Source organism: Herpailurus yagouaroundi, unplaced genomic scaffold, assembly GCF_014898765.1.
Source record: "Herpailurus yagouaroundi ecotype Mexico unplaced genomic scaffold, PumYag 160, whole genome shotgun sequence".
Taxonomy (NCBI): Eukaryota; Metazoa; Chordata; class Mammalia; order Carnivora; family Felidae; genus Herpailurus; species Herpailurus yagouaroundi.
Window position 1 is genome coordinate 31,648,429 of NW_024412401.1, and position 25,427 is coordinate 31,673,855.

The 25,427-nt window shown below is 44.6% G+C and overlaps 1 protein-coding gene and 1 long non-coding RNA gene across 12 annotated transcripts in view; one reads left to right on the plus strand and one right to left on the minus strand.

Annotated features, from left to right (window-relative positions):
* ZNF462 (zinc finger protein 462) overlaps window positions 1-25,427 on the plus strand; it is a 140,163-nt gene that overhangs the window by 65,187 nt on the left and 49,549 nt on the right. For 8 of the 11 annotated variants that reach the window (XR_005792610.1, XR_005792611.1, XM_040481896.1 and 5 more), the window contains 6 exons: window positions 263-427; window positions 592-692; window positions 2,011-2,098; window positions 2,194-2,297; window positions 5,514-5,632; window positions 9,707-9,898. Coding sequence is in view for 7 of the 11 variants with exons in the window: in XM_040481896.1 (XP_040337830.1) it covers window positions 263-427; window positions 592-692; window positions 2,011-2,098; window positions 2,194-2,297; window positions 5,514-5,632; window positions 9,707-9,898 (769 nt within the window). In the remaining 4 variants the exon portion in view is untranslated. Of the gene's footprint in view, window positions 1-262; window positions 428-591; window positions 693-2,010; window positions 2,099-2,193; window positions 2,298-5,513; window positions 5,633-9,706; window positions 9,899-25,427 lie in introns of those variants that run through there. The other 3 variants (XR_005792612.1, XR_005792613.1, XM_040481901.1) reach the window with 3 other exon arrangements.
* On the minus strand, window positions 10,897-24,672 carry LOC121034793 (uncharacterized). The gene is made up of 4 exons (XR_005792614.1): window positions 24,555-24,672; window positions 23,547-23,725; window positions 14,937-14,999; window positions 10,897-10,965 (listed from the first exon to the last, which is right to left on the minus strand). It is a non-coding gene; the product is annotated as an uncharacterized LOC121034793 (long non-coding RNA).

Genomic DNA, 25,427 nt, shown 5'->3' on the forward strand with positions numbered 1-25,427 from the left:
GGTGGCAGTGACGATGAGGCTTCTCCACAGAAATCTTCTCTACTCACAAGCTGTAACATATTTGGGTTCCGGAGACTTTGCATAGTAGGCAGTGTGCCACGACTCTGACGAATTCGTTATGTAAAAATACTCACATATTTCTCCCTTGGTTTTTAACCTGCTAATCCGCTTTGAAATAAAATCTGCTAGTACGCTACGAGAATAAATGCCGGCATTTGAGGGAGGGCTCGGAGTACTGATGGCTACCACTGTATTTTACCAGCCTTTTGGTCACTTAGAAGAGGTGCCAAAGATCAAGGAGAGGAAGGTGGTGGGCTACAAGTGTAAATTCTGTGTGGAAGTGCACCCGACGCTCCGAGCCATCTGCAATCATCTCCGGAAACACGTCCAGTACGGCAGCGTCCCGGCCGTGTCCGCCGCTGTGAAGGTGAGAACTGGGGCGGGGGGGTCTGGATGAGCGCTCTTGTGTGTGAGCCATTCGAGTTACTTATTAACCCCGTTGCTCAAAGCAGCTCAGGAAAGGGCGGCCCAGAATGTGGGCATTCCTGAGCTGTGCTTGGATCGGTCTGGCTTGTTTTGATTCTTTTGCAGGTTGGACCTTCCTCATCTTACGTGTCTCGACCTGGTCGCGTTTCGATCTGGTTCCCTTCCACGCGGATAGTTTGGTGGAAACAGAAGATCCGGGCCTCTCGGTACAGGAGGCTTTGGGTCGCCCTTCTGTTCTGCATTTAGTGCCATTAGGTGTTTGCTCTTCCAAGTTGCCCGAGCTCTTGAAAGGAATCAAGTGGGTCCTGTTCCCATCATCTTCTGCTCCTCCCACTGCGTGACTTCTTAACTGTTCTCATCTGGCTGACGGTGCAGAGAGCCCAGGAGAATCCTTTACTTCTTACCCTGGGTCCTCTGAGGAGTGTAAGAAACGTGAAGTCTAAAACCAAAAGCCCCCCAGTCACAGCAGGCCCCGAGAACCCCTTGACCCGATTTGTCTCCTTCGTTCCCTTTCCCGGTTTGTCGCTGACCAGTGCCTCCCCTGCTCCCCCTGACCTTCACTAGGCTGCCCGTTTTGAACGTCGTACTCCTAAATAGCAGCCCCCGTTTCGGGAGCCATGTCGCCACCCCTGCCTTCCGGGACGTGGCGAAGCGCGTATTTTTGAGCAGAGAAGTTAGTGGGTTCAGGACTCTGCTCTTTCTCTCTAGATACGTGAAATCTGCCCTTCTTGATCTTGTGTCCTATTTTGCCCACGTAGCATGGACGTATAAAGTCTCTGCTTTTCTTCACTGAAGACTGAAGCCCGCTGGCTGTCCGCAGAACGGTGGCGCCCGGGGCGACGGCGGCCCGCTTCTTCCACGCCACCTCGGTGTGTTCCAGGCTTGTTTCCTGGACTCACTCAAGGGAGACAGAGCAGCTCTTCATGTGTAATCAGTAACCCACGGAGTCACCTCCAAACATGAGTGACTTCGAACCAGGCTGCTCCTTAATTTTTTCGGCGGATCAGACAGCAGCCTTCAGTCAGTGGGTGAAGTCACCCTCCTCCGCAGGGTGGGGGTGAGCACGGATGGCGAGGGGCAGGATCCTGCCCTTTCCTTCACTTCTAAGGGGGGCCCACGGCTCCTGGATGCCCAGACTGCTCTGCTTTTTTCCCCCTCCTTTCTTCCTTCCTTTCTTTTCTCTGAGCCATCACCCTAACCCTGCCTTCTGTCGGTTCCAGTGGGATTGCAGTGTGTTCTTTTTAAGATGGGAGATAAGTGAGTGAACTGTCTCCACAGTCGGGAGAACCCCTCTCTCATGCTTCCCAGGCAGTAGCAGCCGTGTCCTCAGATCACCAGCACTGCATGAAGAGTGGCAGTCGGGTTTGCCCTCCCTCTAGGGGGAGCTGGAGAGGCAGGGGAGGAAGCTTTACCAGGAAGTCCTGAGGAGTTTGGGAGAATGAAGGGAGAGGAGGAGAGCTGGAGACGATGATGCTGGATATTTATTTTGTTGGTGGGGCATGTGTGTGTGTGTGGTTCTCTTAGCAGGAGGCCGAAGACCCCTCCCACTTGTTCCTGGATGGATTGGAAGCAGCCAAAGATGCCACTGGCGCCCTGGTGGACCGGGTGGATGGTGAACACTGCTTGCTTGATGGAATGTTGGAGGATGAAACCCGGCCGGGGGGATACCATTGTAGTCAATGTGACAGAGTCCTGATGTCCATGCAGGGGCTGCGTTCTCATGAGAGGAGCCATCTGGCCCTGGCCATGTTTACCCGCGAGGACAAGTACAGCTGCCAGTATTGCTCCTTTGTTTCCGCTTTCAGGCACAAGTAAGTGCTATCGAGTGGTCGCAAGCGGGTGACGGGGAGGAGATGCCGTAGCGGTCAGCTAGTGCTCGGCTAAGCTAGAGCAGGAGAGGCTTGGAGGAGTCAGAAAGCCCCGCTCAAGGTTTGTGCCTGCTGTGTCGTTGGTTACGTTCCCTTGAGCCTCAGTCACCTCGTCTGTCAAATGGGACTGAGAATAGGAGGTTACCTAACATTAACTACGCCTGGTAAATACAGGCGTTTTTTTAAATGAGTATTTTGGAGGCACTGCTATGATTTACAAGAGGGAAGACCAGAAAGCAGACAAATGTCCTGGTGTATCTGTCAGACATTCACCCAGAAACGAATCATCAGTTGAGGAAATAAAGTTCCATTTGGGAAACTGAGTGGCCTAAGGAGGTAAAATTAGGACTGTCGACCCACGTGACCAAAGGATCATTGCTTGATCTTGAAAAAGATCTTGAAAAGTAAAGAAGTTGCTGATGCCAAAGGGATGCTTGAAGGACAGGGCCAGTGAGGAGAAGGAGCTGCCCGAGGCCCATCACAGCTTTGGAATTGTAGATTTGGGGTGTTGTGTAAGGCTTTCGGGGGTGATGGGAAAAGCGATGGTTCTGAGAAGAAGCCACCGTTTGTTGCCTTTGTCTTTGAACTGTGTAAGAGAGGTACACGTGCAACAATGTGTCCCACCGTCTTGGATGGCGGTGACCAATTGCGAGACTGACCTGCTGTTTATTTTTACGATAATTAAAATAAATGTTGGGCTGTTTGCTTCTCAAAAAGATAAAGTGCAGTTAGTTGTTGAAAGGGAGGAGGAGGCGATGCTTTTACAGAGGGAGGAGGGGTTACAGACTCTTTATTCTACGGAGCCTCATGGTTCATCTGTGTCATCAGAGCCACTGTGTACTTCTCACGAGTTCAAGGAGTATTTATTCAGCAGCATCTAGCCTGCTTTCTGACACCCCGTAGAATCTCAACAAATCGTAGCGCATACACGGATCCGCCCTGTGCTAAGCAATGTGCTGGGGGCGTTGGGAGGGTGGATATAAAGGGGAATACAAAAGATGAAGAGACCATGGTCAGTGCGCTAAGGGAATTTAGGGTCTAGTTGAGTTATAAATCAAGCCAGCAAGCTCACAAATGACTCAGCAAAATAAGGCACATATCTTTCAAAAATACAGCAATAAAATGCTATGAAGCTTTAAAGAAGGGAAGTGATCCACCCACTGTGGAAGAATCGGGAAGGTTTTACGGAGTAGGGAGCATTTGAGTCGAGTCTTAAAGTAGGAAGACAGGACTTGAAGAGTTCGGAAGGGATGTGCAACCTGGAGGAAGGGATGAGAGCATAAGGCTTTGGAGCAGAGTGTGAGGCTCGTGGGGGCCCAGCTGGCGGTCCAATGTCACTAATCTGTAAGTTCTAGGTAAAAGAATAATGGAAGATAAAGTTTGAATACTTGAGTAGAGACCATATTTGGAGTCTTCGAATGTGGAAATAATACTTTGTCATTTATAGTACTGGCAAAAGGAAGTCTCTGAAAGGAGTAAGTCATAATTGCTAACATTTACTGAGCCTTCCTGTGTGTCAGGCAGCACGCTAGGTGCCTTCAGGTATTATCTCACTTTATTCCTTTTTTTTCAACGTTTATTTATTTTTGGGACAGAGAGAGACAGAGCATGAACGGGGGAGGGGCAGAGAGAGAGGGAGACACAGAATCGGAAACAGGCTCCAGGCTCTGAGCCATCCGCCCAGAGCCTGACGCGGGGCTCGAACTCCCGGACCGCGAGATCGTGACCTGGCTGAAGTCGGACGCTTAACCGACTGCGCCACCCAGGCGCCCCGATCTCACTTTATTCTTAAATCAGCCCAGCGAGGTGTCGTCCCATGACCGTCTCCATTTTGTGGGTAAGAAAAGTGAGGAGGTTTATGTAACTTGCCAAGGCCACACGGTTTATAAGCATTAGCTGGGGTTTGATCCCAACCAGCCTGACTCCATAGCTCATGCTCTTGAGTTGAAAAAAAGACGGGAGAGAGCAATTAGAAGGCAGTCGTAGTAGCTGATCCAAGAAGTTCGGATGGGACTTTGGGAATGGTTAAAGGAAGTCGGATCTTCATGACTTGGACAAATTGCCTTCATGCAGGGAGTGAGGGATGAGAGGCAAAGTAAAGTACAGAAGGCACCTAGGGGTTCAGTCTGGTTGACTGAGAATGGTCGTGTCCTCTATAGAAGCAAGGAAATGAGGAAGAGCGTTAGTTTCGGAGGAGAAAAACCGATGGCTTTGTTTAGGGCTAGTTGAGTTTAAGGAAGCTAAAGGACACCCAGAGGGAGAGGTCCGGAGGCGATTGAAAGTGCTGCTCTGGAGCTCAGGAGAACATTATGTATTTAAATGGTAAGCAGCACCGATCCCATGTGAGTCATTTAGAAGGGAACCTAGTTCTCTGGGGCACTGGTACAAATTAGAACTTCTTCCCACACCTTGTTTGGTAGATTTATTATTTTTTTTAGCAATCATTATGAAATACTGGGAGTTCACTATAATTAAATAACTTCTTATAAGTTGCTCTGGAAGACTGAGGTACAGTGAACATGGTTTTGTTTATCAGAAGGGATGACTGGGCTTTTGGATCACATGACTTTCTTCAAACACACCTGCACTTTGCCTCCATATTTACAAAGGCGCTGGAAACATGACAGTCCGTTGCAAGTAGCTCAAGTACTTTGACACTTCCCTTCCCCTCTTGAGTGTTCTCCACGGATGTAGGACTGAGGTTTAAAAAAGTCCTTTTTAAATGCAAAATTTCTCTAACTCCTTTTTTTTTTTTTTTGGAAATAAGTTAAAGGACTATTTGATAGGTACTCCTCACTGACTTGGCAGAAAACTCGAATTCTCCATATTTTACCTTTTGTCTTCGGATGCCCTCTTCCAATTCTACATGCTTCTAAAGAAGGGAAAATGAGGATTTACTATGGCCTGTTCGCACTGCCAGGTCTCTCAATCCAAAAAGGCTCTTGATCTCTTCCTTCCCTTAGCCTCTCCTCCCTTTGGAACAGGTGCGGTCACTCTTGCCATTTTTGTTGTTGTTTTGGGTAAGCATCGCCCTTGGAAAGTAACAAAATGACTTTGAACACCTTAGAAATGGGATTGCTAGAAAAGGGCAGTGAGAAAATACATGTAATTGATAATCCTGTCATTTTTCTTTCTCTTCTATTTCTCTGCCCCATCAAGTTTGGATCGCCACATGCAAACCCACCACGGACACCATAAACCATTCCGATGCAAGCTCTGCTCCTTCAAGTCCTCCTATAACAGCCGGCTGAAAACACACATACTCAAAGCTCATGCTGGTGAGTTAGGCTCCCTGATGCACAGGTTCTCTGAATTGGAAATCCAGTGGTCTTCCCGGAGTGAAATTCAGTCTCTTGTCCCACACATGAGAAGGTTTTCTTGACATGGTTGCGTGCTCATTTCTATTTTAATCTAATGAAGAAACACAAAGAAAACTTATAGAATCACCCAAAACCAAAATGCTACCAAGCCCATGTCACCCATGTCATAGTTAGTTGATTAATGCTACTGACAGGTTTTGGTTTATTAGAGGAATTTCTAAATCACCCAGCCCTTCTAATGGGAATGCATGAATTGTTACATCCACTAAAGATAATTCCCAACTAAAATAAAAGTATAATCTTGAGGAAGTTCAGAGGGACAAAGTACTCAAGACATGTGAGATTTCTCACGAGATGCCCTTTGATATGTTGCTGTACATCAGATAAGAAATGACTGTGGGTCATGAGTGTCCAGGAGCTTTGTTGGTCTCTGTAACTCTGTTGTTCCATCTCATTGCGCTTGCCTCATGGGCATCCCTTACCTGCCAGGCTCTGCACTAAGCGTGCTATATTCATCATACTATTTGATCCTCATGACATTCCTAAAGGGTAGGTGGTGTTATCACCCTTCGTGTCATACGAGGATACAGAGACTCAAAATTTTAAGTGACCTATTCAAGGCCACGTAGATCATTCACTAATAATTTGACTCCAGAACAAAAACCTACATCCTTATCACTGACAAGATGCTGCTGTTCTCTCTTTTTTGCATGTGATGGAGGATGCCCACAGGTAGCAAAATCAGAGCTCAGCCAAGAGAGGAAAGAGGTGTCCTGCAGGAAAGGCAGTGGAGTGGGGTCTGGGGGCCTCTCTGTGGTGTCGTCAGTCACTCGCAGAAGCCCAGCTCCACCGCACCCCGTGGCCCTCTCAGGTTTGGACCACCTTTCCTGGTGTTGGGTCCTGTTGGTCTGGCTTAATGGAGTAAAGCCACTGAGGCCATCCAGCTGCCCTACGCCCCCACTGGGCTGCGGATGGGATGGGGAGACTGGCTATATGGACTTCTGTTCGTCTGTTAGTGTTTTTATATTTTCAGGAAAATTCTTCTAAAGGCTATGGAGTAAGAAGCTTCAGGGTTCAAACCACTACTTCCTAATGTGTGTATATTGTAAATTATTCAGTTGGGACACCATCCTGGGGAGTTTTTCTCATAGGTCTCCTTGTCAAAAGCACTTTAAGCAGTGGGAGTTGGGTAAATGATTTGGCCTGTGGGAAGGACTTGAAAAGAGTGCCAGAGGCTGCCTGCTGACTCCAGGGCACTGAGCTGACCAAGCAGACTGGCCTTCTGTACTCACTGGTTGACGAGAAGGAAGCCTTCAGAAAGCGGGAAGTGGGGTGGGGACACAGTGTAATTTGTTTCTCTGCACACCTTGGAACCTTGGTGTCCATGGCATGGCTTTTAGCCACTGAGAGTGGCTTGACTTAGAGAAAGCCAAACACATTTTCCAGAACTCTTGACTCCTCTTGTCTATTCTGGATGGATTGTTTTATGTTAAAGGGTGGAAATCCTATAGTCTGATCGGATAATCTGGGTTTGAATTCTCTTTTATGATGTGCTACTTGCAACTACCCAACCAGGTTCATGTGGCAGGCTTGCATGAAAAAATTTTTAAATGGACTAAGGAAGGCAATAGTATTATAATACAGTCATTAATATATATGAACATCTACATGTATATGTTATTTTGTAATTAATATTATATATATTCATATTTATCATAGTAATAAACACCATTGTTCACAAGCCGCCATTATCCTGACTCCTGGATAACAGCTGGGGCGACAAGTGACTGATGTTCTTGTTTGGGTCATCTGACTGTGAACTTCTCCTCTGCCTTGGGCTATAGCTCGTTGCGTCACTCAAGGTTCTCCGTAGTTCTCTTCAAGGCTTTCTTGGCCGTACATGCTCTGGGAGTCCTCAGCGGTAAAGCAGAGGCTTAAGGCAGAATTGGAGATGCTGTGCTCACTTCACGTGGGAAACCACTTAGTGATTTTCAAGGTGGCCGGGAAGCAACCGCCTGAGCTCAGTACAAGCAGGGGCAGGGGTTTCCCTTCTCATCTGTCCACAGGTCGTTTCCACTGGCCTGCAAGGCTTTCATTGCTCAAGGTCTTTTCTGCTCCTTTTTTTCCCCTCCTCTTCCTTCTCTTTCCTCTCCTCCGGTTTTAAAACTTCACCTTAAAAATAAATGTGGAAAAACTCATGCTCATTAGAGAAATTTTGGAAATGAAAGAAATAGCCAGTCACCCATAATCTTATTATCTGAAGACCACTGTTGTTAACATTTGATAACATTTCCTTTCAACCATTTCCTCTATAATGATTTTTTAACAGTTGTGATTATAATTTAATCTACAAAATATTGTGCCTTTTTATTTGTTTTTCTGAGTGTCAGGATTTTATATTTTTGCTGCTTTTTATATTATAAATTCTTATATATTCCACCCTTTAAAATATTTATAAATTCTTCAAGAATTTATTTTAATGAATGATCATTCATCAAGAAGCTGTGTTGGTGTTTACTTCATTGTTTCCATACTCCTGGAAATCCCTATGGATTAAAGGGTATTTTCTAGGGCCACCTGGGTGGCTCAGTCGGTGAAGTATCCGATTTCAGCTCAGGTCATGATCTCACGGTTTGTGAGTTCGGGCCCCATGTCAGGCTCTGTGCTGACAGCTCAGAGCCTGGAGCCTGCTTCAGATTCTGTGTCTCCCTCCCTCTCTCTGCCTCTTCCCTTCTTGCACTCTGTCTCTCTCTGTCTCTCAAAAATAAACATTAAAGAAAATTAAAGAATATTTTCTTAATAGGAACTCTGAGAAGTGCAGCTATCTAGCTGCAAACATGAGCATTCTAAGCCTGTTGTCATAAGAAAACAAAATTGCTTTCTGAGTCGATGTAACCATTGTTTGTCCAACAACATAAGCATGCCCGTTTCACAGCCTGGCTTTTTAAAATGTGGTGACTTAGGGCAAAGGTAAATCATTGTCTCGTTGGATCGTAGTAATCTGTGCCGTATTTCAGTGGTATAAAAATAATTAAAAATGCCTACTTTTACTGAAATGTCCTGTTTATAGAAGAATATTGGAGATATGCACACACATGTTTATACATATACAACTATCTTTCTCTCTTTTAAAGAAATGACTTCAGGCGCCTGGGTGGCTCAGTCAGTTATGCATCTAACCCTTAATTTTGGCTCAGGTAATGATCTCATGGTTTATGAGATCAAGCCCTGTGTTGGGTGCCGCACTGACAGTGTGGAGCCTGCTTGGGATTCTCTCCCTCTCCTTTCTCTCTGCCCTTCCCCCATGCATGCATGCTTTCTTGCTCTCTCTCTCTCTCTCTCCCCTCTCCTCTCCTCAAAATAAATAAATAGAACTTAAAGAAATGACTTATTTTTACTCATTTCTGCACTATTGATCAGGTAGGAACATGGAGTTTTATGCTGAGGTTTATGAACTGCTACCAAAACAAAAAAACCCCTAAAAAACTAGGATGTGTGGAATTGAGGAGGTGTATAGTCAGCGAAGACGTAAAGAATGAAAATAGCACAATAGAGTTTGTGCTTAGTTACCTTGTGCTTGGAAAGCCCCTGATAGGCTCTTGGAGTAAGAATTAAGTGTATTATATTCTGCAGATGATAAAAAGCGCCCTGGAATGAAAGCCAACATGGTCCTTTCAAGTGGAGAGGGGGAACGAGAGACTGGGACACCTTTCTGAAGGAGGGATCATGGGCATTTGGTTTCACTCCCTGTTGGGGAATCAGTTCATAGGCTCATCCCTGTAAGTAGAGCACGAAATGAAGAGGGACCAGGTCACTTGATCACAGAGCTCATTGAAGAGATTCAATCCCAGAGGAGTATTGTGTTTGTGGGAAGGGGCAGGTAGTTGGTCCGTGAGGGCTTCTTAGACCATGAAGTTGCAAAGATACTTCTGTCTTCTCTCGCGTGACTTAACTATGTCATTTTGTTTTCCACCCCACCTGATACCCTTCCCTCTTTTTCGTGTTCTGCCCCTTCCCTCCATCGTCTTCCAGGTGAACATGCCTACAAGTGTTCTTGGTGCTCGTTTTCCACCATGACAATCAGCCAGTTGAAGGAACACTCCCTCAAGGTCCACGGAAAAGCCCTGACCCTCCCCAGGCCACGGATTGTCAGTCTGCTCTCCTCACACGCTCACCACTCCTCCCAGAAAGCCACCCCTGCCGAAGAAGTAGAAGACTCTAATGGTAATATTGGGCTCCCAAGCCCCAGCTAACTACCTAAGGTTGAGGAGGGCTGGGATCAATTGCCAGTCATTCTTTCTAGAGGAAAATCGTATGCAAAAACCTGATGGTTCAAGTGAAGGAAGAAATGTGGAAAGGTTGAAACCGTAGAGAAATTGGAGTGGGAAGGTGACGTGCCCTCGGTGGGTGTCTGGTGCTGCGGCATAAATGTCAGTCTAGACTCACGCGAGCATTGGCTGTGTGGATGGACTAGCGTTGGAGTCTTCCGTGTGGTTGCAAGCAAGAAAGTGGATAGGACGCCAGGCAGACTTATTTCATTGTTTACTTAGTTACTTACTTATGTCCCGTCTTGTTTCAAAGAGCAAAAACAAAAACAAAACCCATGAAGTATGTCTGGGTGCCCCTCTCCGCTCTACAGGAAACAGAGGAGGAGAGGGAAGGGGGAGTGGATGGGGCAGGTATGTCTGATTCCGTCACAAGATAATTTGGGGGTAATGTGATTTCTTAGAGCCAGAGGATGTTAAGGAAGTAGCAGTTGGGAGGAGGGTCTAACTGCCCAGGCTTGGAGCTTCAGAAGAAATACCGGAAGCCATGGAGGACTCTCCTCACTGGCCGTGTACCCAAAGCTGTAGGGTATGGGTGGAGCAAAAGGCTGGTTTATTGTTTTGACCAGACCAAGAAAAACAGAGGCGTTTTGGTCATTCGGCTTACCTCAGGTGACCGCAGAATCAGGTGCTTAGGACAGCAGGAAGCATGCAGATTCTCAGGGATGTGGAAGACCCGAGAGCTGCTCCTTCCCTGCCTCTCGTGCTCGAATCCCCTTTGCAGCACCTCCAGTAACCAGACATCTACTACCAGCTCAAGTTCCTCCCAGTCTGGGAATGAACTGTTCCCAAGGTCTACTGTTTCATTCTTGGGAGGAGCTTAGTGGGACTGGGAGGAAAGTTCATGGGCTCTTTGCAACAAAGGCTTGGCTTCGAGTCTGACTTCTCTCAATGCCAGTTGTATTTTCCCGGGCAGTCTTCTGCATGCACATAGAATCGGATAACGATACTCCCTCCACTGATTATCTTGAGAGATTAAGGAGAAAAGGCACACGCATTAAATGCCCAGCACATCTGACACATGGTGGGTATTTAATAAATGGTCATTTCATTGCTGTGATTTTCATCCTTTCATTGCACTTTTGGCCTTTGGGGCCATTTCTAAGAAGTATGAATTTGGAGTTATCTAAAGGTTTAAAAAGATAGTCTCTTCAGGTAACCTGCAGATCTGACAGCCCAACATGTCAACGTGGTCTGATTATCAGATTATCAAAAGAGTCAACGAATAATCTTCCTTCGTGAGGTCTGCAGAAAGACAGTTGTGGAAGGAGAAGGGCAGGGGAGTTCCAAGACTAGAGCTGCCTTTATTGAGTTAGGGAACTTGGTGGCCTCGCCTTTTCAGTCATCAAATGCTGTGTTAAACACAAGTGCTCCTTACCAGTATTCCTGTCTTAAAGGACTTTGGTTTAACAAGGATAGGCTTTGTTATTATGACTGTGGCTTGTAATAAAGTGAATCTTCTCAATTGCTGTGTATTAGTTTAAAGTATAGGAGGAAGTCTGGTGCATATTGTTGTTGTTTTCTTGGAAAACTTGGAGTCTCAGAACTGGTGGTGGGGGGTGGGGGATGAGGCAGGGAGCACATGTGAAATAGGACCTTGAGATTCTCTTCATCGGAAGAGATTGGTACGCTACAACAAAGGGCAAAATATCATTGGACGCAAATTGTAGGATATTTATTAACATGATTTTTAATTAAGTGTGTTCATCTGAAATGGATGCTATACCTGCGGAGCCATTTGGGTGAAATTGATCCGTCCACACCCCATTTCCAGCAAGGGCTTTTCCTGGGACCTTTGTCTCAATAGCACACCTTTTTTTCCCCTTTGTCCTCCTCCCTTGAAAGGTGGGCCTCAGTCACAGGGCAAGGGAATCCCACAGATCCCTCACTGTACCCGAGACCTTACTCTGCCAAGAAGCTGCACTGGGCACGGAAGAAGCATAAATGAACACAGAACGATTCTGGTCCTCTGACAGTTTAAGACCAAACATATAGAGGAGACTGTCAGCATGGTTTTGAACCAACCATAACCCTAAGCCTGAGGTCTAACCTTTTTGGGGAGTGATTTCAGATTCTTGGAAGATGAGGTCAGGACCTTGGGGTGGGTGGTTGCAGAAACATGATGGTAGGATATTAACTTTCTGCTGAACACAGAGAGTCTGTCTTTATTCGAGCACAGGAAGATAATTTGCAATATATAAAAGTGTTTTCTTTTCCCTTCTGTAGAAAGAACACAGCGACCGTGAAAGCCCTTGGTGGCAGCTCTGTAGTGAGGCCCACACAGAAGTCATTGGACCTACACCATTTTTAATGTATATAAATAACCTTTATCAATGGGTCAGCGATGATTAGTTTAATTTGATTTAAAAAAAAAAGCTTGATTAGAAGGCGGGTAAACAGAAAGAAGACATCAAATGGGCTATTCTCATGAGCGAGTAACTCCATGGAAAGAGTAATAGTTTATTCGTTTAATAAATACTGTCTTGAACTGTTGCCGTGGGTCTTGCCTAGTTTTGGATGGCCAGGAATGACCAAAGAGGTTTGAGACTGGGGTGACTATTTGCTAGGGGGCTGAGTGGTGGATTCCTAGAAACGACTAAGTCTGGGGCATGAAAAAACAGCTGTGGGGCTAGACAGTAGCCTGTAAATCATGCCTTGAATGGTGTTTGAAACACGCATGTGAAATCCAATTGCACATTTTAATAGGGAGAAGCTGTGGGGCTGTTGGCTCTCAGTTCGGGTTTCCCACACTGCAGATGCCAGGACATTGTGAACACAGGCACCGAAAATGTGTTGCAGGCCTGGGGGGAGTAGAGATCCATAAAACCAGGGAAATCACCAGTGTGTCCTTGGCTTTCCGATTCCCTAGCGAGGGATGTGAATAAAACTAGTTGACATGCTCACTGTTATTTGCAGTGGTCAAATGCTTGCAGTCTTGAGAGCGAGCCAGTCTTCTCTGGCAAGGGGAAACAGGCTGAGAAAAGAAGGTTCTTCCAAAGCTGCTTTCCCTCCCAGCCCGGAGGGAGGGAGGGAGGGAGGGGATCTGAGAGAAGGTGGAGGGGAGGCTTCACCCAGCTGCCTGGCCACACACCGGTTCTGTACATAAACAGGGCTCTTGGGCTCTGGGCTGTCAGTCTTGACATGTTTCACCAGCACAAGAATCCTTTCTATATTCTCTGCGATCAGTTGTTGGAAGGAAAAGCAACGGTGGTTCTGTGTGTAGGATAATGGGAAATGACACATAATTGCTATTCTAAACAATGCATTCAGGGGAAATCATAAGGTTGTCAACAAAAGGAAGTGCATTCTGTGTTTGTGTTTACTGGGTTCCTTCTGCCTTATAAAATATAGGACTGGTTTTATCATGCTTTTTCCAAGTCTCTGCATTCAGTACAGAAAAATACATAGATACGCACTTCTATAAAATCACAAAGAAACTAGCATAGCAGAGTTTAGTTAGGAGATTTGTTTGGGTCTCAGAAGCTGTGCGATACATGGGCAGTGGCCATGTCATTTAAAGTTGAGCTATATGCTTTGTAAGTCAGGCCAGTGGTGACATTTCCTTGTTCTCCTCCCTTGAATTTTCCTGAAAGAACAGATTATTTTGTTTCTTCTGTCTACCCAGATATGCTGTGTGGAACTGCCGACTTTAGGAATAGCCACTGTGATGTGTTTAAAACAAAAATTAAGACAATAAGACCAGGTGGGGCGCCTGGGTGGCGCAGTCGGTTAAGCGTCCGACTTCAGCCAGGTCACGATCTCGCGGTCCGTGAGTTCGAGCCCCGCGTCAGGCTCCGGGCTGATGGCTCAGAGCCTGGAGCCTGTTTCCGATTCTGTGTCTCCCTCTCTCTCTGCCCCTCCCCCGTTCATGCTCTGTCTCTCTCTGTCCCAAAAATAAATAAACGTTGAAAAAAAAAAAAAAAGACAATAAGACCAGGTACAAAATAAATAAGGTGAATGAGGATAATATAGTTCTTCAGTCAACCTGGGGAAAACACCATGAACTTTTGGTCATGCTACCTTTTTCTCTTTACAGTGTGGGTCTCGATACAGTCTGCCCAATGGGGAAATCTATATGCTGTTAGGAATTAGCAGAAAAATGTTGTAAGGAGCTTTGTGATTTTTTTTTTCTGTTAGTAGAAGATTTTTCTGTTAGAACTTTTCAGTTGGCTTTTCTATTCTTTTTTTTTTTAATTATAAACATTTTTTAATGTTTTTTTAATGTTTATTTTTGAGAGAGAGAGAGAGAGAGAGCGAACACAGGCAGGGGAGGGGCAGAGAGAGACGGAGACACAGAATCCGAAGCAGGCTCCAGGCTCTGAGCTGTCAGCACAGAGCCCGACGTGGGGCTCGAACTCGTGAACCACGAAATCATGACCTGAGCCCAAGTTGGGCACTCAACCGACTGAGCCACCCAGGCGCCCCTACTCTGGTAACTCTTCTATTGATGATTTCCTCAGTGCTCTGTTGCACTCATGGGTATGCTGTTGGTTCTGTCCCCTGGTTTCTAATGGGGACAGTTAGGTATAAGTACATATTGAATACTTCTTTTGAATGACCAGCGGTTTCTTGGAGACATCACAATTTTCAATTCAGTTAATTTATATTGAGTCCCTTATGTCTAAGTAACCCCACAGAACCAAATTTAGGGGGGTACATTTATTTCATTCCCATTTAAGAGTAAAGTTCAAGAGGCAAATCTCGTAAAGATGAACCCTCAGAGACCGCTTTAACAGAGATTTTTCTGATATATTCTGGGAGAGGAAAAGATCTACCTTGGTGAAGTGTTTTAAACAGGTCATTGTTCCCTGTATAACCACACCTTCTCTAGAGGTGGGAAGCCGAAGGTTGAAACACAGTATAAGCCTTTCTAACTCTCAGAAGGACACAGCAAGTGTAGTAGAGCTGGAGAGGTGTGACGTTATTAGTGTGGTCACCTGGTAGCAGAGCCAAATGTACACAGTCGTTGACCCTGGAGGCGGCTGGCTTGTTCTCTGTATCTTTGAAAAAAAACAAAAAAACAAAGCAAAACAAAATCGTGTTTAGTTGCAGTGAAATCCAAATCCAGAGAAGCTGTAGAATGACACTGACCAACAGAACTCCTGGGTCAATAACATCTTCTATTCTACCCCCAAATTTTACCCGCCAGGATTTTAACACAATGTATTGGTTAGAAGAGATGCTTTTTATGATACTTATCCTGGGTAATTTATAGATAAGCCAGGGATGGGCAAACTTTTTCTGGAAAAGGCCAGATAGAAAATATTTCCAGCTTTGTGAGCCATATAACCATAAACACTGTGTAAGTAAATGGACTTGGATGTGTCCCAATAAAACTTTATGTACAAAAACAGGGAAGGCCCAGATTTGGCTTCTGGGCAGTGTGTCGCTGACCTCTGCCCTAGGTAACTGGGGGAGGAGAGTGGGGATTACAGCAATACCCATGAAATTAATCCAGTCTTTAATAAATGTCATTATAACCTTTATATTTAACGTGGACTAGTCCTAGATGCCACCTAAAACATAACTTGACCTAAATATATTCTTTATTTCATATGTGAAATGTAGGGCATTAGATAGAATTTTTTTTAAATATTAGCCCGTGAATTACATTTAAGCTTAAAAGAAAATCTTCTCTAAGAATTATGTTGAGTCTAGCGCCAAGCTATCAACTCATTTAACCTTGACTGCGGCAATACCTGACACTTAAAAATTAAGATCTGAGATGCCTGCTTTTCAAAGAGAAGCTTTTCAGATTTCTAAATAGGTCAGACATAAAATTCAACCTTTAAGAGGATCCAATTAGTTGCTAGGGCATCAGACCTTCCACACAGGTTCCAATTGCAATCAGATTTCTCTTGGGGTGAAAGAAAGAAGAGGTGGTTTCTTTAAAAATGACAATAATGAAATGGAGACTCTAGAGTGAATAATTCTGAAGCATAAAGATTTACACCATTTCTAGCACATGGGATACAAGGCATAATTTTAATAGCTTGACCGTAATTTTTAATAGGTTCTGCTGGTCACAAAATTATCTGACCAGAGAATACTAACCTTCCCTTTTTGACATCAGACTTTCTACATTAAAACATGATCTAGAGTTTATTTTAATGCTTCTTATGAAGAATGGCATTTCTACTAGAAAGATTTAGAGGTTTGCAGCTTCAGTGGTGCAGTGGTACAGATGATTCTGTATCTTCTGTTGCACGCCCAGCAATCTTTGGACGTGAAGCTGTTAGAACTTGGTGTCAGTGGCAAATTCGAAACCTCCAGAATCACCACCACCCCGAAGTCGAGTATCATGTGAAAGACCCTTCCCAGAGAACCCACCTGCCTGAGATTTCTGTGACTTTTTGAATTAGCCACAGTTTCATGTGCCAAGGATTAAAGAACATTTCAACTGTAAGCTTTCTGTGTCCTGGGAACTTAGTCAACTAACCCATCTCCCTCTTCTCATGCCAAGAAAAACATTTGTTCATCAGAAATGTAAGCATATACTACTGAACTCATTCGGAGGTAGTTCCTAGCAACGCTGGAGTTTGCTGCATAATTCCACATCTGATTTTTGCATCTTTTGGTGGTTGGCTTAGATATTACCTTAAGTCTCCTAGAACCTACATTGTGGGAAGTAACTAAAAGAAAGAAGAAATCTGCTTTATTCTTTGGCAGAAAATATGTTCTGCCGTTGATCAAATCATCTAACACCACTCACCTTGGTCTTTTTTGGAAAGAAAGAATTTTCCTGGTCTTCTCATTGCCTGCGTCAATTTTTCTTTCCCTGGAACTGGAGCTAGATATTTTAGCCCAATTATATTTGATATAAAATCCTTCAAACTCTTCTTGAGACTTGTGATTCTATAGGCCCTCTCCTGTCTTTCAAATATTGTTCTGCACGAGAGGATTTTACTCAAGCAGAAGGGAAGGGTATTGGATTTGGGGGAACCAGCAAGAATGAGCCATGATTCAGAGGTAGAGATCCTAGGACAGTCTTGCTGGATCCAGCAGAAGGTATGTCCTGAGCAAGATGAGTATGTGAAAAAGAATGTTTTTTTCCCCTGTGTACAGATGGGAAGAAGATGCTAGAAATAATCTTTTAGAAATAACTATTAGTTATTTTTAAAAATAAATTGTATGAGTTTTGATGGTACAGCCCAGGAAAGCATGTGCAGATGATACACACATTTTCTTGACTCATTCATCATCCTAAAGACTATCCTGTGGAAAAAATCCCAGTGGTGGTGGTTAAATAAAAATGGCAAGGTAAGTAATGGCCAAAGTGACGTGAGAGGTTCAGGTAGGAGGGTCTGCTTGCTTTTTGCTAAATTCAGTCCCTTGTAGTCTGTGCCCAGGAAGGGATAACTTCCTGTTATAGGGGCTTTTTACTTTGCAAGCAGTTTCAGAGTCACGAACTTGAGTACAGGGCCCAGCTAAGGTTTTACTTACCAGTATACTGCTCTTCTAGATGTCATTCAAGGGTTAGGTTCTTCAGCTTCCTCAGGGACACAGAATATTCTTAGATGACTCATGCAAGCCACTCTCCTTATGTCATCTTTTATTTTCATGCGCTGTGAGCCCTCCACCAAGGCGACAGTGATAGCTAGTCCAGCATCAGGGCCTTCTAAAGAACCCCTTAATCTAGTCCTTTGCTTTTAAGCATCGCTGGCTATTTTTTCCTCCTTGACCAGTTTGAAAGTCATTCATTCTGGTTTTGCGATAAAGGGTTCTACATGTCTCTTGTTTAGTTTCTAAGTGATAAAATTAATCATGATTTTTGTTCTTTAAATGCTGCCGATTGCCTCAAATTTGTCATCTGATTTAATGTGCCTGATGAATCAGAGGTACAAATTATTAGTCTCATTGTATAGAAAAGGAAACTAAGACACAGAGGAGCGAAATGGTGAGTCCAGGAGTCCTAAAACGCTGTGCCCTTAATCTTTGTGTCATCTCATGGGAGTCTTGTAGCAGAAATGCACATCCACACATGATCCAGAGTGGCTAAGATCCAACGGCCTCTTCTATGTTTGGAGACCCTGAAATCTTCCAAAAGAAACTAGAGGCAAGTTTTTATTATTGACTGATATTTAGAGCTTAAATTGTTGGATATACAGATAGCATTCAGTTAGAAGCGCAGAATAGAATGAAGTTGGAAATGGTGCATTTGGATTTCAATAGTTCTAGCCATGGAGAGAAGAAATGGAAAGGTCATAGAGGGCTTCTTGGAAGAGGTAGGGCTCAGGCTGGGCCTTGAAGGATACATGAGTTTTACCCAGGTAGGAGGCAGTCCATTCAAGGTGGGAAGAGTATCAGAAGTGAGGAAACCTACAGAAGGAGGGATCCTAGGACACAAAGAGACCAGGCTGGCTAGAATGGAGGGTGTATGTTCCTGAGAAGGCAGTTGGTGAGGTGAGGAGAGGTAGAGCCAGACTACAGTGGTACTTAGTACCAGGAAGAGGTCTTTAAATTAAAGATGCAGGCTGGGGGCGCCTGGGTGGCTCAGTCGGTTGAGTGATCAACTTCGGCTCAGGTCATGATCTCACGGTCTGTGAGTTCAAGCCCTGTGTCGGGCTCTGTGCTGACAGCTCAGAGCCTGGAGCCTGCTTCCGATTCTGTGTCTCCCTCTCTCTCTGCCCCTCCCCCGCTCATGCTCTCTCTCTCTCTCTCTCTTTCTCTCTCTCTCTGTCAAAAATAAATAAACATGAAAAAAATTAAAAATAAATAAATAAATAAAGATGCAGGCTGAACAGGGAAGACCAGAAGCAACAGCAGCAAGGGCTCTGGCTCCTTTGGAAGCAGGAGGGTACTTTTGAACTAGAGGGACAATCAGCTAGCATCTGTAGTCTTTGAGAATGAATGTGGATTAGAAATACTTATGAATAGGGGTGCCTGGGTGGCTCAGTTGGTTAAGCATCCGACTTCGGCTCAGGCCATGATCTCACGGTCCGTGAGTTTGAGCCCCGCGTCGGGCTCTGGGCTGACAGCTCAGAGCCTGGAGCCTGCTTCGGATTCTATGTCTCCCTCTCTCTCTGACCCTCCCCCGTTCATGCTCTGTCTCTCTCTGTCTCAAAAATAAACAAACATTAAAAAAAAAAATTACACTTTAAAACAAAAGAAATACTCATGAATATTAGTTCTCTTTTCAGATGCCTACTGTAGATTGAGGCAGCTGGGTGGCTCAGTCGGTTAAGCGTCTGACTTCGGCCTAGGTCATGATCTCATGGTTCATTAGTTGGAGCCCCGTATCAAGTTCTCTGCTGTCAGCACAGAGCCTGCTTTGGATCCTCTGTGCCCCTTGCTCTCTGCCCCTCCCCCACTCATTCATTCTCTGTCTCTGTCTCTCTCCCTCCCTCTCACCCCCTCCCTCCCTCGCTTTCAAAAATAAACATTGAAAAAGTATAGTTTAAAAAAATGCCTGCATAGATTATTCGTTTTGATTACAAAAGTAACACCTACTCAAAATTAAGGAATAGCTTCGTGGCAATACGTAACGTAAAATACTAGCCTTAATGCCAGCCTTTTTGTTTCAGTACCTGAATTAATCTCTATTAACAGTTTGCCGTAGAGTCCTCTAGTGTTTGTTCTATGCATATAAACATAGGTTCTATGCATATAAACATACGGACCATAATATACAAACCAGTTTTTTTCATGTTTTTCCTCTCACTTGATAAGTTCTATTATTGCTTGACTCTTGATATTTTAAAATACGAGGGTCTGTATCTCAAAACAAACAAAAATGATTCCCCTTCATAAAATAAATATTGTGTACTTATAAATGTTTCCATTATGTATGGGGGGGGGATGTGTTTAGGTTGGGATTCTCAGAATTAGATAAGACCTTTGTGGTTTTGTCAGTCAAAAATCCACTAATTGTGTTAATTTTAAGGCTGGTCCATTGCCTAAGAAATTTCTTAAGTAAAGTTTTTTTTTCCTACTGCCTAAGGCTTAAAACATTTGAAATATTGGCAAGTTGTCCATAAGTTAAATGACAAAATCAAGATTGCAGACTGTCTAGACTGTTCTGAGTATGAGCTATAATGAGATTTTGCTAGGTGATAAATATAAAATATGCCGGGTAGCTTCTGACCCTCGTATTCACTTCCAGTACTAGACTTGCCAAATATTCTTATAATTGTCGCTTATCGCATCTGTCTCCCCAGCTAAACTGTGTGCTCTCTGAGGTCAAGGACTGTTTCAGAGCCCTGGCAGTTTGGCAGGCCATTCAATAAATATTTGTTGGTTTGAATTAGGGCCGCAGAAGGAACCACACACGAGGGAATCCGACAGAACAATAGTCTATATGTGGAAAAGCCTGGGAATTTTAGTGACTGAGCTCAGCTGTGCCACATAATGTTTGGAAAAAGCCAGTGGAATCGGGCTTCATGTGTACCATGCTATGCTGTCCTACACTGCTGCACATTTCCTTGGTCAACCTGTCTCTGCCAGTTAACTAACTTTGGCCTTCTCCCTACTGACAGCGCCATATCCCTTTCAACTTTATTCAACCAAAGTGACTAATCTCTTTCCTCTAAGTGGCCGAGAAGAGTGAACATATACCTTACTCTCTGCCACCTCGTGAGAGTATGTGTTTCTTTCATTTAATGGTCCCTTTTCGAATGCCTGCTCTCTGCTTATTTCTTTCTCCTCACCTTCTGGAATGTTCTTTTTCTTTCCTCAGTGAACTCTGGGCCAGGTTCACAACTTCCCTTCTTACTCCAGCCATGACCATCGTGCTCTGGAATTCCAATATACTAAGACTTGATGATAATGACCCGACAAATAGTTGATCTCTTCAGGTAGGGAGACTTACCTCCTTGGTGATTAAGCTTCAACCACCATTCCCTTGTGGCTGAATTTACCATTACACAGTGCTTCACCTCCAGCATCTCAAACGCTTAGTTCTCTCTGACCTCTCTACCCAAACCAGGCCCTGGGAAGTTAGCCATTTCAGGGGGGTTTCTTCAGCATCCTGTGTCTCGAACTCCCTTGTCCTCCTCTGGTGTCCAGTTTGTCAGACCCCAACCCTGAAGAGCCCTCACTCCACTTCCTCTGATGTTAGCCATTCTTCCTGGCTCCAATCCTAGGCTTTTCCGATGTGTTTTCAAGGTTATCTTTGTTAACCACAAATCTGATTTATTTTCAAGAATAAATTTGAGCTTATTCAGACTTAATCCCTTTACAACGCCAATTTACCTGTAAGTATTCCAAGTGTTTCTCTTGAGTAAAAGAGACCTGAATGGAGTCACAACCACTGTGCTGGAAGTTGCAAATAGCTTCAGTCTGTCTTGCCTGCCCCAAAGCTAATAGTGGACAAATGGCGGGAGCAGCTATGTGGGTAATAGCCATGCCAGTCACAAATGATTATACTTGTGCATTGTGATTTTACTGTTACTCTGTTTTTTGGTTGTCTAAAATTTTGCCCACGGGGAAGTTCTTAATTAGGAATACAGAGAGGGGAAGATGAAGAAATGCACTTCTACCTTGCACGCACCAAGAGTAACGCCACCAACGTGTCCATTAGAAGAGACCATTGTGATAACTAAATCAAAGGCAGTGAAGTATCAGTAAAATTCCCGACTGACACGGTGAGAGTGGTAAGTCCTACATACTGTTATGTTAATAATAAAAGAGGATCATTTTTGCTAGTACATTACAGTATATTTTTGCATTTTTGTTATGTTACCTACCTGGTGGAATACTGGATAACCTAACTCTTTAAAACATTAAATTCAGTGTAAAAGATGGATTTATTTTTTTCTCCTTCTACTTTTTCTATAACATTATTTTTATGCGCCTCTATCCCTGTAGCGTAACAAAAAGCTTTATAGTACTTTTCACTATATTTCTCCCTCTTCTAATTTTCTGGGATATTATCCAGATCACAGTTATGCCTAGGGAAGAATGTTAAGAACATAGATGTTCACCTGTTTTGTGTTGTCATAGCAGCAATGAGTTTCAGAACTATGGGATGGAGGTCTGATAGCTCTGTGAGGGTCAAGGGCAGGCTTAATTAAGATTTTATTTATTTATGTATTTATTGACCATTTTCTTTTTTTAAGTTTAAATCCTAGTTAGTTAACATACAAAGCAATTTTGGTTTCACGAGTAGAATACAGTGATTTCATCACTTACATAACACCATCCAATTATTGGCCATTTTCTAAATTGAGAGAAGGCAAAAGAATAAACCATGTACGAGAAAGAAGTTTTGAAAACTACCATACCAGGCAAATTGGTGGTTTTCATGCTAATCATCAGAATCCCAATAAAAGGAGGTGACTCTACTTGAGCTGGCCACATAAAGCCATATAAAGTTGAGAAGTGCTAAGGGACACGGGACCAGACCCTTCTTGGCAGACCAGGGGGAGCAGCTCTTGAGCCTCTGGGCTTCCGGTGTCTGGAAGGGCCATGAGGGTTAACGATACCAACGGGTCCGCGACATTTGATGACACGTCAAGCCTGTCCCAAGTTCTGCCTGGGGATTCTGGTGGCCATGGCTTCCCTCAGGCACTCACACTCAGGAAACGTCCAGATGTTCCACAGAACCTCTTTCCCAGCTCGTAACCGTTTATTTTCAGTGGAATTTAGGAGGTGTGCTGCAGTACTGGCATTGGGCGGGACTCTTCTCTGTATCACTGGCTTCATTTAAAAAACTTTTTAATGTTTATTTTTGAGAGACAGAGAGACAGGGCGCGAGTGGGGAAAGGGGCAGAGAGAGAGAGAGAGACAGAACCCGAAGTAGGCTCCAGGCTCCAAACTGTCAGCACAGAGCCCGACTCGGGGCTCAAACTCACGGACCGCGAGATCATGACCTGAACCGAAGTCGGACGCTTAACCGACTGGCACCCAGGTGCCCCTCGCTGGGTTGATTTAAAAAAAAATTGGGGGGCAGGGGGGTGGCACCTGGGTGGTTCAGTCACTTAGGCATCCGACTTCGGCTCAGGTCATGATCTCACAGTTTGTGGGTTCGAGCTCCAGGTCGGGCTCTGTGCTGACAGCTCAGAGCCTGGATCCTGCTTTGGGTTCTGTGTCTCCCTCCCTCTCTCTGCCCCTCCCCCACTCTCACTTTGTCTCACTCTGTCTCTCAAAAATAAATAAATGTAATAAAAAAGTTTAAAACAAAAATAATTTTTTTTTTAGTGTTTCTTTATTTTTGAGAGAGGAGGAGGCAGACTGCAAGTGGGGGAGGGGCAGAGAGAGAGGGACAGACAGAATCAGAAGCAGACTCCAGGCCCCACGCTGTCAGCACAAAGCCCGACAGGGGGCTTGAACCCACAAACCGTGAGATCATGACCTGAGCCAAAGTTTGATGCTCACCCAGCTGAGCCACCCAGGCGCCCCATCACTGGGTTCATTTTAACTGAGCAAAGCAACTTGAGCTTCTGAAAATTAGGGGCAATTGATCTTTTGGAAACCATTTCTGTGTATAGACCCTCCTTAATAACAGTTTGCCCTGGGGTGTTGGGCCCCTCAGTTTGAGGTCTGGCTTGAGAGCCACTATAGGTCCCAATCCAGAAACCCACCCACACTGTGGGCCATGAGACACCCACCTGTGCAGCCTTTGGCGAAGGTCCTATCCATTTCCATCTCTGCTGAGTGTGCTAAGGTAAACCATTTACCTTCTCCGAGCCTGTTTCTCGTGTGTAAAATAATGATGATGCCTCCTTTGTGGGGTTATTTCAAGGATCAAATGAGACAACATATGGAAATGCTTTCATATTTTAAGTTGCTGTAAGAATATTAGGTATTATTAAGGTGGTAAAATAGAAGTAGATTTCTTGTCAATTTAGAATCATTTGTCCTCACAAATAGATGAGGATAGATGAGGATTTTTTAACAGTAAAACAGGAAAAAAAAATCATGTTTAGCCTTAGAAACTGAATGAAATTTCTTTACAGCAGGAGCTGCTTCTTTAGGAGTCTAAAATAACTCAGTGTTTGGAACGTGGTGTTTAATCTGGGGTCCTGTTGATCTAAATTTATTTGAACTTTGGGGCTTAATCGAATCCATCCACACAAGAAAGTCCTTAGCACTTGATGCTCTAATGGGCTGGTGAAATGCACTGATAAGTCCCAGTGTCAGACATCACAATTACCGGCCCTAATCAGTACATAGCTTTAATTAATGATAACTATAATTTACTGCATGTCTATTGATTGAGTGAGTACTTTACAAACATCTCATTTCATTTCGTCCATATGACAATCCCACGAGACAGGAACTTTTATCACCAGCTCCCTCCTGTTTTCGGAAGGAGGAAAAAAGGCCTAAGGAAGATCATCGTCGCCACCTGGCAGACTGGGGTCGGGGATGCATGTCCATCTGATTCCAGAGCTCTGTCCGCTATGTCACGCCATTTCCCTAAACCTCAATTCTTAGATGTATTACTTTCCCCTTGGAGAGTCTGAAAGGGGGAGCTTTTGTGAGCCCCAGGAAAGTGCTCCTTGTTTGAAATAAGAAAATCATTCTTGTGTATGACCTTCTGCAATTTGATCCTGCAATTGCAGTCTTAGCCTCCAAATCTCTTGGAAGAACCAATATTCTCAATTTATACTTACTCGCCGCTTTATTCTTAAATTTATGGAATCCACGTTCTACCTTCAGCATTTCGCTAAAACCACTGTCTCGTCAGGGACCTCATGTTGGCTAACTCCAGTGACGTTTTCTCTGGGAAAGAGTCTGTCCTTCCTTGTTCACACCTGCTACCTTCTCTTCCCTCTCCCCGTCCGGAATGCCTGGCCTTTGTGACTCTGGCCCCTACCATGGTAATGACATAGGTTGACGACGACTCCAGACAAACAAGTCCATGGCCTCTTGCTCCTGCCTCACCCTTCTTTTTTTGTCCGTGGCATTTAAAACTGCTGACCTTCCTCCCGGGGAAATTCTCCTCCCGTGGTTTGGGACCTGCTGTCTGTTTCAGGCTCTCCTCCGGCCGCGCTGGTAGTACCTTGTTTTTACTGTGTTTTCGCCTCTTTTCCTCCAGCTGCCAACACACAGACCTTGGTCTGGTCCTCGGTCCTCTTGGTCTGGTCCTCGCTGCTCCCCCTTTGCACACACAGGGAATTAACTCACTTTTTAAATGATGCGGCCAAAATCCCCCACCTCCCGCCCTAACCTTTCAGGTTCAGTTCCAGACCCTCTTTTCCATCTGCTTCTTGCTCTCTCCTCACACAGCCTTCATCTCAAAAGTTCTGAAAGGGAACCCTTTACCTTCTACCCAGACTTGCCCCTGTGCCAGGGCTCATGGTTGCCAGCCGGACCTGTCTGCGTCTTCAGGTCTTCTTGGCCCATGATCCATCAGCCACTAAGCTGTCCACAAAGTCCTGTTGTCTCCTGCCTCCTTACTTCCTCTCACCCCTCCTTCCCACTCCCTCTCCTTACCCAAGCCATCCCGTCCCCCTCCCCTTGTAAACTCCTCCATTCACCTACAC